At 46.2% G+C, this 16,854-nt stretch overlaps 1 protein-coding gene across 1 annotated transcript; it reads right to left on the bottom strand.

The window, feature by feature from the left end:
• Positions 1 to 5,298: 5,298 nt before the first annotated feature.
• On the bottom strand, positions 5,299 to 14,101 carry LOC133371520 (uncharacterized). The gene is made up of 6 exons (XM_061599059.1): positions 14,026 to 14,101; positions 12,955 to 13,062; positions 10,351 to 10,425; positions 9,037 to 9,136; positions 8,296 to 8,459; positions 5,299 to 5,969 (listed from the first exon to the last, which is right to left on the bottom strand). The coding sequence occupies exons 1-6, from the start codon at positions 14,099 to 14,101 to the stop codon at positions 5,299 to 5,301; spliced, it is 1,194 nt and encodes a 397-aa protein (XP_061455043.1).
• Positions 14,102 to 16,854: the final 2,753 nt, after the last annotated feature.

The raw sequence follows: 16,854 nt of genomic DNA, 5'->3' as shown, positions 1-16,854 counted from the left end.
ATCTTTTGGGGGATTGGGTTTGTTGCGCAAGACCTCCCAATGACGTATACTTGTGCAACCTCAATTTGCCGGCATATGATTGAAACCCAGCTCCAAAATAGTGACATCACCCAAAGAGCAATGGGTCCAAGTTCACCCAATGAACTTTATGAGTGAATGAAGATCTCAACTTGCAGCTCCCCAGTCTTAATCCAACCACAGATGCCCGACTGGGCTGCTTTTTGGCACCAGCGCAGATGGAGCCCACAATTTATAGAGAAACACAATGGCTTGAGAAGGACCCAAGATGCTTAGCAAGGATGTATGATGAACCAACCTGCAGCCCAGACCTTAAAACAAAACAAAACAAGGAAGTCCCAACTTCCTAGCCAACATGCTTAGAGTTGCAGTCCCCAGGACAACAGCCTCAATCCAGATCTTGATTGTTTAAATAAAGCAAGGAAACAAAGCAGCAATGGCTGAAAGACCGTGGAATTCCTTCCTCAAGGGAACAGAATGTCTGGGCTTCTTATAAATGATCCTGTCGGCAGCCAAGCAGCCCACTCTGTGCTTAAGCCACAAGTTGTTCAGAGTGAGGAGTTGGGCCAGAGCTTCGTAGGACCAGATGGGACCTTGTTGGTTTCTCATGTCACCTGAACTCCACTAGGCTGGAAATGGCAGTAACACCCTTTGGCCACAAGCAATGGTGGTGCAATAGTGCAGCAGACATCAAGCCACTGTGGCTCAGGGAGGAAGGCACCGCTGTCCTCAGTTTCAGGCTCCTGACACTTTGAGATGGCAGCCTCCAAGTTGTGGACAAGAGAGAGAGAGAGAGAGAGAGAGGGAGGGAGGGAGGGAGAGAGAGAGGAAGCTTGTGTGCAGTGGTGGCTGTTGCCTATTGGGGCTGGCTGGGCAGAAGGCAGGAAGGCCAACAACAGGCGGAGCCAGAGCCAATGACAGGCAGAACCGACTCATTCTAGTTTTGTCCCCATCCTCCTCCTCCCTGCTGAGTTCTACAGGTGCAACACTGACACTAAGGAGGAGGAATCTTGACAGCTAGTGCCACCCTGGACTGGTTGTAAGCAAGAAGGCAGGCAGGTGGGGGCTGGCTGAGGCCAGACTGAGGTTGGGGGGACACAGCCCCATGAGCCCTTATGGACCAGCCGCCACTGCTTGTGTGGCTTGCTGAATATTGCAATTCAAGAATGAATAGCAGGGGCATTGTTAGGGGGTGACCCAAGGCCCCCAAGGTTTTCTGGTGCTAGGCTCATTACCTCCTTCTCCAATTCATGATGATGATGCTTCCAGGGCATGCTAGAAAGCACGGCCACACATCACTTTCATTTGCTCGGAGGCTGACATTTGTATCTATCCGTATATATTAGCATATGCAAACTTCATGCAGCGGCCTGAGACTCTTAACTACCTACCAATACCCTCCGGATGGGCAGAAGAACCAGCATGGCTCCTTATCCTAACATGCCCCCTGGTTCCAACTAGAATAATAAGTGCACCCCCCTCCTCTTTTTTTGCACCTTGAATATCGATGCAGGGACCAGATTACTTGGCAAGCCTTTCTGAAGCAGGTGTTCGGCATTCAATTATCTTAAAGATTCTCTTGAAGAATGATGGCTGCCTGATACACATTTATCTTTAATCTCATATAGTTTACAGAAGATGTTTTCCTCTCCCGCCCGCCTGACAAATTACACTACACTTTATGGAAATGTAACATTTTCTGTGAATGGCTCCGAGCGGCCACAATGCATGCTGATGAGTTAGACAAAGTCGCTCACTTCGTACCAGCGACTGGCTCGGTTCTTTCCATTAGCAAATTAAAATCTGTTCAAATTTATTTACTAATATATTAAGAAGAAGCTCTGGGCTGACCCACCGACCTGTATTATGGAGCAAACAATGGTGGCTGCGAAAATAATTATTACAAAGTTCGGCGCCTCCTGTTTGTTTCCTATTTTAATCATAACTTGGGGTCAGCCATATGGCAGTTTTACCATCTGTATTCGGTTCCCGGGCCACATTTACTTAAGAATTATCAATTACATTTCCCAGTCTCTCCTTCTGCTAACTCTGCTGAATCAAGGAAGGAGGGCTTTGTTCAAGAGACCCCCACCACCCCTGCCTGCAGAACATAGCTGCCCAAAACATGATTCATGAATATATGGGAATGTTTGTGACTACACCATACATTGAAAGCATACCTAAAGCACATGACTTCCCCCAAAGAATCATGGGAACTGTAGGTTGCAAAGGATGGTGGCACTTATAGCTGTGTGTAGGGTAAACTATAGTTCCCAGGATACTTTGAGAGATGTCATGTGCTTTGGATGTGCTGTAGGTGTGCTTTAAAAGTAGGGTGGGTATGCAGTGTCTGTGCCTATTCCAACTGACACTGGCACCAGTGGGATATATTCTGTGCAAGGGCTTCAGGATAAAGCTATCAGTGGCTACTAGCCAGAATGGCAATGTTCTAATTCCACTGTTGGAGGCAGTGTGTGTCTCTGAATGCCAGTGGCTGGGAGTCACAAGCGGGGAGAGCCCTGTTGCACTCAGGTCCTGCTTTCGGGCTTCTCATAGGCATCCGGTTAGCCACTGGGAGAACAGGATGCTGGACTGGATGGGCCACTGGCCTGATCTAGCTGCACTCTTCTTATGCTCTGATGCTAAAACACATTGACGTCAATGGGCATAACTATGCTGCACATTTTCTTGGGCTATAGCTGTTGTGTAGATCTGGGGAAGGAGCGTGGCTCAGTGGCAGAACATCTACTTTGCGCACAGAAGGTCCCAGGTTCAATCCCCACCATCTCCAGGTAGGGCTGGGAATGTCCCCTGCCGGAAACCCTGCAGAGCTACTGCTGCCAGTCAGTGTAGAGAGTTCTGAACTCGATGGACCAACGGCCTGTAAGACAGTTTCCAGTGTTCCCATTTCTGAAGGGAAGGGCTGTGGCTCAGTGGTAGAGGACCTGCTCTGCTTGCAGACAGTTCCAGGTTCAATCTCCAGGGAGGGCTGGGAAAGGTTCGTTGTCTGAAACCCTGGAGAGCCCCTGCCAGTCAGTGTAGACAATACTGAGCTAGATGGACCAATGGTCTGATCTTGGTATAAGACAACTTCCTATGTTCCTGTCTGTTACTCACAACAGGCACAACTCTAAGGAGACAGATATTACATGTGTAGGAAGCTGTCTATTTATTTATTATTTGATTTATATCCTGACATTTCTCTAGGCAGGAGCCCAGGGCAAGGGTCTAGTTGGACCATTGGTCACTGGGGCTGTTAGGGGAAATGTCCAGGGGCCCACTCAGCAGAATGAGCAGGAGGGCCCCCAAATAAGTGATGTAATACACACACTAACTAAACAGCCCCCTGCCCTCCACCCGCAAGAGTATTAAGACCAGAGTCTAAAATTATTGCCGCCCTGGGCTTCTATGTGGAGGAAGGGTGGGATATAAGTCTAATAAATAATAATAATAATAATAATAATAAATAAAATTGTCAAAGGCCCCATCTACACTATGCATTCAAAGCACTGTTATGCCACCTTAAACAGTTCTGGTTTCCCCCAAGGAATCTTGGAAACTGTAGTTTGTGAAAGGTGCTGAGAGTTGTTAGGAGACTCCTAGTCCCCTCTCAGAGCTTCAGTTCCCAGAGTTCCCTGGGAAGAGGGATGGACTATTAAACCACTCTGAGAACTGTCTCCGAACAACTCTCAGCACCCTTAATAAACTACAGTTTCCAGGAATCTTTGGGGGAATCTATGACTGTAAGGTGTGGATATGGCCTAACTGCATCATTGCCATTGGTCCATCAAATTCTGTATAGTGTATAGGGCTAGCCAGCATGGTGATCTCCAGATGATGCTGAACTAGAACTTCCATCATCCTTGATCATTGACCATGTTGGCTTGGGCAGATGGGAGTATAGGCCCAACCATATTTGGAGGTCACAACATTGGCTACTCCTGGCCTGACTGGCAATGGCTCTTCAGGGTTTTAGACAGGAATTATTCTCACCTCTCTCTGGAGATGGCAAGGATTGAACATGAGATTAGATAAAAACATGAAGGATATCAATGGCTACTAGCCACAATGGCTATTTTTTCACTCTGTTGTTGGAGACTGTATGCGTATGCATATTAGTAGCTGGGGATCACAAGTGGGGGAGAGTGCTGTTTTGATCCTGTCCTGCTTGCAAGCTTCCCTTTAAGGCATCTGGTTGGCCATTGTGAGAGCAGGATGCTGGATGGTTAAATGAAATTTTGTCAAATTTAATTTTGGAGAAACCCAAGGCATTTGGACAGCGTTGAACAATTATTTTCCAAAATATTCCAAACAAGTCTTCTGCAGTACAAGTTGGTTAATAATAATAAGAAGAATAATGCACAGCAAGAGCTCTACGTATCTAAAGAAAGAATTTTCAGACATATAATATTTCAAAAAGACAGAACAAGCTTGATCTGATGTTTCGGATGTGTTGCTGGCTCCTCCTAATGGCACAGCCGTGGTATTACTTAGGAAATTAATTGTAGTATAGGGCTGGGATAGTTTTCAAAGAAAGAAAAATTCCTGCCACATTTTCAAATGTTACGGAAAGACTAGCGATGTGAAGGGCTTGAAAAAACCCTGGAAATTTCAGAAAAAACTAGGTGATTTTTTCTGGGTTTTTTCCAGGCCTAGGAAAGGCATACATACCCCATTACCAGCAGTTATAAATTCCTTCAGAGGAGGATCAGAAGAAAACTCTCTGACAATGGAAGAGCCCCTGTTGGATTAGACCGAAGGTCCACCTATTCTCATTAATATGGTAGGCTGGGGGAGTGCCTGTCTTATTAGTTTAGCCTCCTGAAAAAGATTTATCTCCCATTTTGAGAAAAGAGGCCTTCACTCATTACATCAGTGAAAAGATATCTCTTCGGCGCTTGTTTTAGATATGCATTTCAACCTGTTGTATTAAATGTCATCTGCAGGGGGCAGTACAGCTTTTTCCACCAGGAGAGGAAGTGCTCAGAGATGAAGTCCCTCCATTGTCTTCAGACTAGGCTAATACCAGCTATGACCCAAAGCAGGGAAAGCCAATGAGGTGTCCCTCCAGATATTGTTGGACTCCAACTCCCCTCAGTCCTTACCCAGCATGGCCTAAGGGATGATGGGAGTTGTGGTCCAGCAGCATCTGAAAGGCACCGCCTTGACTACCCCTGACATAACGTCGTGTCTGAACCTGCCCTCCTCGCTTTCCATTTGGGACGATGCTATATTCTTGACTGATTCCCTTTTATTGTCTAGTGCGAGTCTTTCTGTCTGCTAATCAGTGTCTTCAGAATCCTCTTGGTCTTTCTCATGCTTCGTTTTCTTGTGTGAGGTTTTTTTACTTTTCATCTCACCTCCCTTCTTCTTTGTGGGGGTCTTCTTCATACTTTTTTTCTCTTTCTTAGGAGCTTTCTTCTGATTCTCCTTCACCTTAAAGAGGGACATTTGTTTTCCCTCTTCATTTTTTTCCTTCTTGATCTTCCCACCCACCTTCAGTTTCACTGCCTTCTTAATCTTGCCAACATGCTTCTGAACAGCCTTCGATTTTGCTGCCGCCTTAATCTTACTTACGTGCTTCTGAACGGCCTTTGATTTCGCAGCATTCTTAATCTTACTAATGTGCTTCTGAACAGTCTTTGATTTCGCAACTTTCTTAATCTTACCAACATGCTTCTGAATGGCCTTAGATTTTGCAGCCTTCTTAATCTTGCCAACATGTTTCTGAATAGCCTTAGATTTTGCAGCCTTCTTAATTTTACTGATGTGCTTTTGCACAGCTTCTGATTTCGCTACCTTCTTAATCTTCCCCAATTTCTTCTTTATTGCATGCTTTTCCCCTCTCTTCTTTTTCTTTGCTTTCCCTTCTGGAACAGAATATCCTCCTTCTTCAGATCCTTTTTCTTCTTCTGACCCCTGTCTTTCCCCCATTTCTAGATCCTTTTCGGCTGCAGTATAATAGAATTATTTTAGAAAGAGAAATTCATACTAACTTCTAATTTCACACCCAAGCCCAATTATGTGTCTATTCCACTTAAGACCAAGAGATCAGGGTTTTTTTTTGGGGGGGGGAGGACCAGCCCCCTTGCCTAGGTATGGCAGATAACTTCGTGGTATCCTGCTTCTGACCTAACTGGTCCCATGCTTAGAATCCTAACTGGGGAAAGGGCGTAGCTCAGTGGCAGAGCATCTGCCTTGCATGCAGAAGGTCTAGGGTTCAATCCCTAGCATCTCCAGGTAGGACCATGAGAGAATCCTGCCTGAAATCCTGGACAGCCGCTGCATGTCAGTGTAGAAAATACTGAGCTAGATGGATCAGTATTAGTAGATTCCTGTGTTCCTAGAGATGTTGGCACTGGTTCTTGGATAATGACCTCTAGCAAGTATCTGAGCATGCCCAGTGCCTGGACTCAGCAACGTTTAACATAATCTAACCTGTGACTAGAAATAAGCATGTTCTTCCTTGCCAGGAGATCACCCAGTGGACTAGATCCCATGTTATCATGGCAAAGGGAGATTAACTGGGAAGATGGATTTTGCTTCTCAGTTGCAGATGGTGATGCACCTTATTTTAACATGTAAGCTGCCTTGAAGGAATTTTATTCGGAAAGGCAACATCTGGATTTTTAATTTTTTTAAAAAAAGATTAATTATCGAAGTGGGTACTGATGGCCAAATGAGACTGCAGATATCATTAATGTTTAAGTAACAATAGCAATAATGTATTATCTATCCTTCAGCCTAAGGTCCCACAACAATTTAAAATACAACATTAAAAACAGTTTAAAACAAATTGCAGTCACAAGAATAGTCTGGGACCTAAAAATATACATCTCATGTGTCAAAGGCCAGGGTACAGAGGTGAGTCTTCAGCATACAATCAAATCAGATGCACCTCTGCGGTGAGGGAGTTCTGCAACTTAAGGCAAAATATAAAAGCACATGGAAATAATGATGATGATGTCTGCTTTTTCACCAACATCTGACGGTTGGCCAGTCCTCTAGAGAGCAATTTTGCTCAGTCATTTTGCATGGGTAAGACAAGTGAGCTTACAGCAGGTGTGGTCAGATGTGGATAGTCTTGTGATTTGCAGCAGACTGACCCTCACAACAGCAACAACAAAATGACTTTCCCCACCTAAGTCAAACTGCTAAAATGAAGAAAGGCCTTTTGCATGCAAGAGCTGAGAACTCAGTTTTGTTACAGAGCTTGGAAAAGTTACTTTTTTGAACTACAGCTCCCATCAGCCCAATCCAGTGGCCATGCTGGCTGGGACTGATGGGAGTTGTAGTTCAAAAAAGTAACTTTTCCAAGCTCTGGTTTTGTACATATGCTGAAGACAAACCCCTAGACTCAGAACGTGCTCAGAGGTATCTCGTTCCTTAATTCAAACGGTGGGCCCTTCCACATGCTCTTTTTATTCTGCATTCATGATGATTTGGGCTTATAGTGCTATTGGGGCAGTCACACGTGATCCCACTTTCAATACTGTTTGCGCTTGCAAAGGTTTGGGGGGGGTTGCACCTGCTCCATTTCCAATTAGCACATATCCAGTAACTTCCTGTTGAAATCCTGTAACTTTTCATACCACAAATGTTCTGGTTTATTTTTCTCCTGCTTTTGTTGTCCTACAGCCCTTCCGGACAGCAATAATGTGATAGCATTGGGGAAACATTGCAGAACAAACTACAGCAGAATAAATCAACCACTAAGGGCCCCTCCAGACTGGCGTTTTATTGAGGGTATATTCTACGACTTCTCCACCCAGTAATAGTGCATTAGTGGTAGATTTATTCTACTTTAGTTTGTTCTGTGATCCTTCCCTAATCCTAACATTTTATTGCTGTCCAGAGAGGGGCTATGATGCAACAAAAGCAGAACAAACATTAACGAGAACATTTGTGGTATAAAAACGTTATGGGATCCTCGCAGGAAGTTACGGGACAGGCACTGATTGGAAATGATGCAGTGTGTCTGTCATAAAACTTTTGCAGGCACAAACAGTATTGAAAGTGGGATCATTTGCAAGTGCCCCAATAGCATCATGAGCACAAAACAATGTGCAACAAAAAGGACGTCTGGAGGAGCTTTATTGAACTTTTATTCTGTCTAGAACATGTTGCAGAATATACCCACGACAGGACACTAATCCGGAGGGGCCCTGTATGTCTTTTGCACCTGGTTCCAGTTGGTAGATCTTGGAGTTCTAGTAAAAACCCAAGTAGATGTGACAAGACTGAAATCTGTCCACCTTGGGTCTACAGATGCATCACTGAGAACAATCTTACCTGTCTTGGTTATGGCTTCGAGTTTCTTTTCTTCCTCTAGCTTTTTCTTGGCCGCCTCTTTCTCCTTCTGGAGTTGCCTCAAAAAGTAATTCTTTTTGACGAAGGGCTTGATATGAGAGCCAAGCTCCTTCAGTTTATCTTCTTTCGACCTGCAAGAGGAAGCAGGCCCGTCAAAGGAAGAAGAGATCTTGAACCGGTGGTGGCTGAAGGCTCCAATATCGGCGGGGCAGTGGAATCTGCTCTGGGCTTTAGATTGAATAGTCAAGGAGCTGTCCAAGGTGCTAACCTAGGCTTCAGCATCATGGACAGATCCTTGAAAGTTTGGGCTCAAATCTGTAGTGGATTCCACTACCCTATTGACATGGAGCCACCAGCCACCACTGGCTCGAACCCTCCTCTCCCAACAGGAAGTGCACCATTGCTCACCAGGGAGAGATGTAAAAGCAGTGTTACCTGCACCCATTTATCACTATGGACAATTAACTTTTATCCAGCAATAATATAGTGAAATGCCTTATACCGAGTCAGACCATTGGTCCATCTAACTCAGTATGGTCTACACTGAATGGCAGAAGCTGCCCAGGGTTTCAGGCAGGGAACTCTCTCCCAGCCCTACCTGGAGATGCCAGGGATTGAACCCAGGACCTTCTGCATGCAAAGCACATGCTCTGCCACTGAGCTATGGCTCTTCACCTGCAACAGCACACCAGCTGTAGACATACTTACGAGAGGAAACACCACAAAATGATTCCGATCAGAAGGGCAAAACCAAAGCCTACAGAACCTTCGACAACAATCTGTGCAAAGGCGGGCCTGTTTGCGATCACTGTGTCAAGTAAAGAAAACACCATGATCCACGTATCCAAGAATTCACATACACTAGGCTTTGCATTCCTGGTGCCCTCCAGAGAGACAGTCTGACGTAATGGTTAGAGTGTCAGACTAGGACCTGGGAGGCCACTCAGTCGTCATGCTCACTGGGTGACCTTGGGCCACTCACAATCTCTCCACCTAACTGAAGACAACAGGGTTGTTGTGAGGATAATATGGAGAGCAGAAGAGCCCGATATGCCACCATGAGCTCACTGGAGGAAAGGTGGAATATAAAAGCAATAATAAATAAATGTTTTAGACTAAAATTCCCGTCAACCTCAGCCAACAGAACTGGAATCCAAAACCACTGGAGGGCACCACGTTGGCAAAAGCTCACATATACCAACAATACTCAACAAGAGGTTCTATGGACTTTTTCGGTTAGGTCCTGGTACCGTTTGTTCTTTCATCCACCCATCCACCCACCCGCTCACTCACTTATGCATTTATTTAAACCATTCCCATCCCCTTTCTTTAGCTGGAAGAAGCTTCCCGAGTGGTTTATGTCCCCCTGACCCTTCCTGCAGGTTTTAAGAACTTTTTGTGTACGCCTGAAACTTTCTTCCAGTTCAAACGCTGAGGTGACGGGTGGGTGGGTGGGGGGTGGAGGGCATTTGGTAGTGGGACTGTACTACTAAATAAAAGTGGGGTGGTGGTGGTATGTTCAAGTGCTGTTCTCAGCAAGCAGGTAAAAGAGGTGTTTTAGCAAGCATCATCTTTGGCCAGCTATAGAGAGTTTAGATGAGGGTGGGGAATGGTGTGTGTGTCTGTGTGCACGCGTGCATGTAACTATTCAAAACATGACACTCTCACATCTGCATTCTGAAATGGTTTAGCCCTAGGAGGGCTGTACCACACACTGTCTGTAAACATTTGAATTAATTCTCTGTTCTTTCTATCCAGTTGTTAGCAGGGCTACAGCTAAGGCAACTTGTAATAAACCTGCAGGACAATTAAATCTCAGCATAGACATATATATACATATATATATATGTTTATTGGGAAATCACATACTCTCAAAACTTTATCCTCCTCTGCTGTTCTCCTGTCATTAAGCCCTTCCTATGCTTTGCAGTGTTCCAGAACGACTGAATCAAGAGGAGATAGCAAGTCACTCAACCTGCACTCCAGTCGTTAAAGAAATTCAGTTAAAACAAACACATTTACCATTGTTCCAGTTGATGCTTCTTTTGAAGAGAGCATGTGGCTGAGCTAGTCCAATCTCATGTGGGATGCTTCTGACTTCCACAAAAAGAACAGGTTAAAAAAGTGCAAGACAAGATCGATTAGACAATAAAACTATCGGACACTTGGGGATCCAGCTCTTAGATCTTTCTTTGAAGTGCATTAATATTAACTGAATGTCATCAGAGTACATTAACATGCATTGGGCAGGTATTAGTTCAACATCAGGCTAAAAAGGCCAGATGCCAAGCTATGGACAATAATTTACCAGAGAACATTTCAGTGAACATATCACATGATATTATGCACAACTGAAGGACACAGGATGTTGCTAATCATTTTGAAGCAATGACAAGACATTATCAGGTGAGCCCTGAAAATTTGTTTTATTTACAAAAAATACGTATATACTACAATTTCATTTTAAAAAAACAGTTAATAATAGCAAATATACAATAAAAACTACACAAAAATGACCAGTGTCACAAATCACTAGCGAACTGTACAAAAGAAAAAAAATTTTTTAACTGTCTGTGAAACCTGGTGGTGTAGAAATGTTTTCCCCAAACGTCTAAAAGTTAATACTTGGTGTGCCTGCTGAATCCAGATTGGAAGAGCATTCCTTATGAAGGAGATGATGACTCTGAAGGCTTCGTTTTGTGTTAACATCAGATGAGCCTCACCAACTCTGGGGACAAGCGACAAAGCTCCTGCAGATGATCTCTATGACCGAGCCTGGGTAAAAGGGTTCAGGGGGTTTCTAAGGTACCCTGGACCTAAGTTGTTCAGGGATTGGTAAATTAATACAAGGAGCTTGAACCTGGCTTGGAAGTAGATGGGCAGCCAGTGCATGAGAACCGAAGAGCCTGCTGGGTCAGGCCAGTAGCCCATCTAGTCCAACGCTCTGTCCTTACAGTGGCCAACCAGATGCCCCAATGGGAAGCCAGAAATCAGGACATGACAGCAATTGTCCTCTCTCATTTGTGATCCCCAGCAACTGGTATTCAGAAGCATACTGCCTCCAACAGTGGAGGCACAACAGAGCCATCACAGTTAGTATTCATTGATAGCCTCCTCCTCCATGAATTTGTCTAATCCTCTTTTAAAGCCATCCAGGCTGGTGGCCATCACTGCCTCTTGTGGGAGCGAATTCCATAGTTTCACTATTTGCAATGTGGAGAAATGGGGAAATGAAGGGTGCCGAGAGTTGTTAGGAGACTTCTGTTCCCCTGACAGAGCTCCAGTGGCCAGAGTGGTTAACAGTCAGCCTCTGTTCTGGGGATTGTAGCTCTGTGGGGGGAATAGGGCTCTTCTAGCAACACTCCGCACTCTTCACAAACTACATTTCCCAGGATTCTTTGGGGGAAGTCATGACTCTCTAAAGTGAAATAAAAGTCTGGTGTGGATGTGGCCAGGGACAACTTTGGCTTAAATTTGGGTGGGAGACTACACGTGCCTGCTGTAGAATAAAAAGGTGAGGGAAATCTTGAAAAACAATGATACTATACACATAGTTTACCTTACGGAAAGGAAAGGGGCTTTGAGTGTGCCTGGCTAATATTAACAGGCAGGGAGTTGCAAAGCACAGGTACTGTCACATTAAAAATAAAAATAGAAATCAACTCTCACAGAAATGTAAGCTGAACTTAGTGGTGGTTGGTGCCCATTGGGATTGGTAGGGTGTAAGGCAGGGAGACCAACAGTAGGTGGAGCCAGAGCCAATGACAGGACAGATGGAGCCAACAAATCCTAGTCCTCCTCTCTGCTGAGCTGTACAAGGGGCAATACTGAGACTAAGGAGGAGGAAGCAAACAGCTCTTGCCCCCGCCCCCCGGACTGGTTATAAATAAGAAGACAGGTCAGGTGGGGGCTGGCTGAAGTCAGACTAAAGCTGGTAGGGCAGTGCCCCATTTGCCCTAATAGACCAGCCTCCATTTGCTCAGATGCATAATGTAGGGCAGCCTTTCCCATTGTTTGGGTCCCAGATGCTGTTGGACTACACTCCCCATCATTCCTGACCATTGGCTATGCTGGCTAAGGCTGATGGGAGTTGTAGTCCAACAATATCTGGGGACCCAAAGGCTGGAAAAAGCTGATGTAGGGGAATCCCACATGATGCCGTGATGTCCATTCGCTTAGATGACTGTAAAAGAGGATTAGACAAATTCATGGAGAATAGGTCTATCAATGATCCATTAACACTGACCATAAATCACTGACTGAAACCTCCATACCCAGGGATAGTCTATCTTTGAATACTAGCTGCTGGGGCCAAACAGAGGAGGGTTATTGACTTCATTCCCTGCTTATAGACACCCCTCACTATTTGGCTGTCAACTGCTGGGAAGGAAAGGATCCTAGATTAGATAAAGCCTTGGTCCTATCGAGTTGGGTTCTTGTTATGTTCTAATGACCATCATTGCCCTGGGTAATGTATGGACTCTGACAGAGAAGGCCTGCTATTCTGGAACAAAAAAGATTAATCACAAAGTGCTCTTCAAAAAAATCACAAGGTTTTACACATTTCCAGAATGCTGAGTATACGGATGCTGAGCCAGCCTGTCATGGACCAAAAATTCATCTCACCCATATACTCCACAAGCGATCCAGAAGCTGGCTGATGTGTGGCACCATCGGTCTCTGGAGTTGAAGGACTCAAGTTCTTCTTAAATTCTTCATATGCCTTGATAGGAGCTAAAGCATTTAGAGGGAGGGGAAATGACTTCACTGGCCTGTAGAACAGGAGTCAGGAACCTATTTTTTTTCCAGCCCAAGGGCCACATTCCGTCTTGGGCAACCTTCCAGGGACTGCATGCCACCACTCCCAAACCCAAACTCTCCATCCTCTATCTTCTATCCTCCATCCAGGCAGGCAGGACTCAGTGCTCCAGTTCAAGGACAGATTCCAGGCAGGCAAAGTGCTCGAGGAAGGTGTGGAGCAGGTCTGTTGAGGGGTGTGGCCTTGGGAGAGGTGGCATGGCTAAGGGAGAGTCCCACAGCCAGACTGAGAGGCCTGGAGAGCCACATTTGGCCATGGACTAGGGGTTCCCCACTCCTGTGCAGATAAAACTAGTACAATTTTTGCCATGCCCCATGACCGGATTGGCCACACCTTGTTGCCTCTTAGCAGCCCCACCAGGTCCAGTGGGCACCTGCCACCACTGCCTGCTCTAGAATGTGGAGCATAATCAGAACAAAGCTAGAATGACTGTGTTTACCTTGTAAGGCCAACATGAGAGAGGGGAAGGCTTGAAGGGAGAATCTGTGGACAGGGGAACATTATTAGCCTTCCTTAAGTCCAGTAATTGTCCCCTATAAATACCCCCAGCCCAGAGTAGTCCTTGCTTGCAATCAAGATCAGTGATATTAGGGGGCACTGGACACAGGGCCTCTTCAGTGCGAGTCCCATATTTGTGGGACTCCATTCCAAAATATGTAGATTCTTATTGGCTTTTAAACAGGCCTTCAAAACCCATTTATTTCAGTTGTGCTTTTGATTGAGGCGGGGGGAAACATTTTTTTTTAATTAATGTTTTCAGAAGGAAAGACCAGGAGATTATTGGTGGGCCAACACAAAGGACCGAGAGATTGGGACCCCTAGGCCGTCCCATAACGACGCCCCTGGTGTGTGTATATGAAAGAGCTGTTTCAGCTCACCTGAAAATGCATCTCTAGGACAGCATGCTAATTCCACAGAAAGGACTGTAAAAAGGGATGGTGTGATCTGGTTCATTGTGAAAATGTCCCAGGTTTATTCCTGGTCTGAAGATAAAGGCAAAAAGACCAAGATATGTAGAGGTGACTGACAGAGTTCTAATTCTGAAGCTCTCCGCCCCCCATTGATCCTGCAGTACTTCTGGGTGTTGCTTTGGTGGACCTTTTTGATTTCACACAGTGGCCTTCTGTTACATCACAATGATCTGACACTTCTCCAGATTCTAGAATGGTGGAACTGGACGCGTGAGAAGAAATGTCTGCAGCAGAAATTAGTGTGAAGTTAGAGCTTCCGAAATGGAAAAACTGTCAACCCTTATCTACCTGACAGGCTTCAACTCGTTTTATACTTCTTTTAACTGTCATAATGGCCCACAAGGAATCCTGGCAAATGTAGTTTGGTGAGGTATTGAGAACTCTCAGGGAAGAGGACATGGTTGTTAAAACCAGTCTACTGCCAATTCTGTGTAGATTTGCAACAGTGTTCAGCATGTCCACTAGATGGCAATCAAAGACTTTTAAAAGATTTATGCACAAATTTTGGAAGTCGCAAACCCTTGGCATTGCATTAGAAAAAATCTGAAACTTTTTCAGTGATGTGATGCCCCTAAACAAATTGTTGCCGTTATTTATTGAGTTTATATCCCACCCTTCCTCTTGATGGAGCCCAGGGCGGCAAACAGAAATGAAACAATTTAACAAGAGAAAGAACAAAACATTACAATTAAGAACATTCTAAAACACAATTTAAAACATTCTTGCCTCAGAGATCTATGGGTTGCTAGGAACAGTCCCGTTCAGCCATCCAAATGCCTGGGCAAACAGGGATCTTATCAAATTCCTCCTGAAAGTCAATAGTAATGGAGACCAAGTCTTTGTTTGAAGGTTGAGCACCAGAAATGGCTGCAGAGCGCCGGTGAGATGAAAGAAAGAATGCTTATGAACGTTTCTTCTTCGCCACCTCCAAAGATATGCACTCAGGGCCGGTCCCAAAGGGCGGCCAGGTTGGGCCCTGGCCGAGGGCCCCTGAAGCCTCAGAGGCCCCTAAGGGGCCTCTCAATAGGATGGGGGAGGAATAGCACTCCTTTTCCATGATCTGCGGCAGAGTAGCTGCCATGGATCACAGAGAGGGAGTTTCTTCCACCTGACCGTCTCTCCTATCTTTTGAGGCTGTGCAGGCTGCATGTGCAGGACTGCCATTAACCAAGATGGTGGCTGAAGTTTCTCTAAGGGACTGAAGCCTCTGGCACCATCTTCACTGATGGCAGCGATGCGCGCACATAGCAGCCCGCACAGCCTCAAAAGACAGGAGAGGCGGAGTCAGCGAACAGGCGGGTGGAAGAAGCTCCCTCCGTGCAAGAGGCAGGTAGGCGCGCATGCGTGTGTGTGTGTGAGCATGCGTGTGTGCACCGGGGCCCAGGGCAAGCTGGTGCCCAAGGGCCCCAGCATGTCTGGAGCCAGCCCTGTATGCACTAGTAGCAGTCAGGGGGTATGGTATAGGTGGGATCCTGTCTGTCCCAGTTTCCAGCACCATGGGGTGCTGCAGGTGACTGAGAGGGGCAGGGAGAGTGGGGAGGTGTAGAGAGCTTGGCACTAGGCACCACTCTGCTGCACTCGCCCCCGGCATCATGGAGGAGGAGGAGGCAGGAGAAGGGGCCCTCTCCGTGTGGAAGGATAGAGTGGGTGTCGTGGCCAAAGCCTCCTGGAGCCAGACTGCAGAGGAGGAAAAGGCAGTGCTATGCCCTGGGGCAAGCTGCAGGCTAGGGTGGGCAGGGGTCAGAATCAAGAGGATATTCACCCACTGCGGCCTGCAGCCTATTGCTTGCCTCGCGGTGTGGTGCCTTAACTTCCTGTTCCTCCACTGCGATCTGGCCCTGCTGGGGAGGCTTTTGCCGTGACAGCTGCTGTGTCCTTCCATGTGGGGAGGGCCCTTTCTCTCCTGCCTCCTCCTCCTCCTCTGTGATGTTGGGGGTGAGTAGGGTGGAGCGGATCAGTGGTAGAGAGGGGGCAATCCCATCCCTGATGGAGACAGACACACCTCACTGGGGAGGGCATTCCACAAACAGGGAGCCACCACTGAAAAGGCTCACAATCCAAATTAGAGGATCGTAATAGTCCCCTTCAGGCATTCAGGGTGAGTGTGCGATGGGCCAAGAGGGCATGCTGCCAAGGTGATCCTGGCCCCCTCGATGACACTCCTCATGACCGCCACACTCCCCACTGAGCTAAGGAAGGAGAAACTTTCTTACCACACTTTGGATTTTCTGGCTGTTTGGTCGCCCAGTTCACACACACACACACACACACACACACACACACACACACACAGCCTGTACCCATATATATATCTCCTTACCAAGCAACTGAAGGTCAGCTACACCTTTTGTTGCATGCTTAAAAAAACGGATCCCTCTTTTTCTTCCAAAGAAAATAGCCACAGGAAATCTGGGTCAGACCACAGTATGGGAAGGAAATTAAGGCTTCCCCTCCCCATGCTGCTTTCTGCCAAAAATTGCCTCGCCATTACTATATGCAGCTGAAAGGTCCAATTAAAAGAGGGGGTTAGGGCACTTCATTGATGGAGAGGGGAAGAGAGCTATGGGTTACTGGGGGGAGAAGGGTGTAGAGAAACCTGTGGGGTAGGGAAACAGAAGAAAATGGTAGGAGGTAACTGATAAATGGGGTGCAGGGGGAACTGAAGATGAGGAACAAGGGAGGGTGACTGGGAGATGGGGTTCAGAGAGAGAGAGAGAGAGAGAGAGAGAGAGAGAG

This window comes from Rhineura floridana, chromosome 16, assembly GCF_030035675.1.
Source record: "Rhineura floridana isolate rRhiFlo1 chromosome 16, rRhiFlo1.hap2, whole genome shotgun sequence".
Lineage (NCBI taxonomy): Eukaryota > Metazoa > Chordata > Lepidosauria > Squamata > Rhineuridae > Rhineura > Rhineura floridana.
This window is presented reverse-complemented; position numbering and strand designations above follow the sequence as displayed.

Bases quoted from the DNA above. Each gene is read 5' to 3' on its own strand.
- LOC133371520 (XM_061599059.1), bottom strand. From the start codon at position 14,101: ATGAACCAGATCACACCATCCCTTTTTACAGTCCTTTCTGTGGAATTA. The intron at 13,063-14,025 runs GTGAGCTGAAAC...TAAATGCTTTAG, and splicing joins TCCTAGAGATGCATTTTCAG to CTCCTATCAAGGCATATGAA. The intron at 9,137-10,350 runs GTAAATGTGTTT...TACTTGACACAG, and splicing joins AAGCATCAACTGGAACAATG to TGATCGCAAACAGGCCCGCC.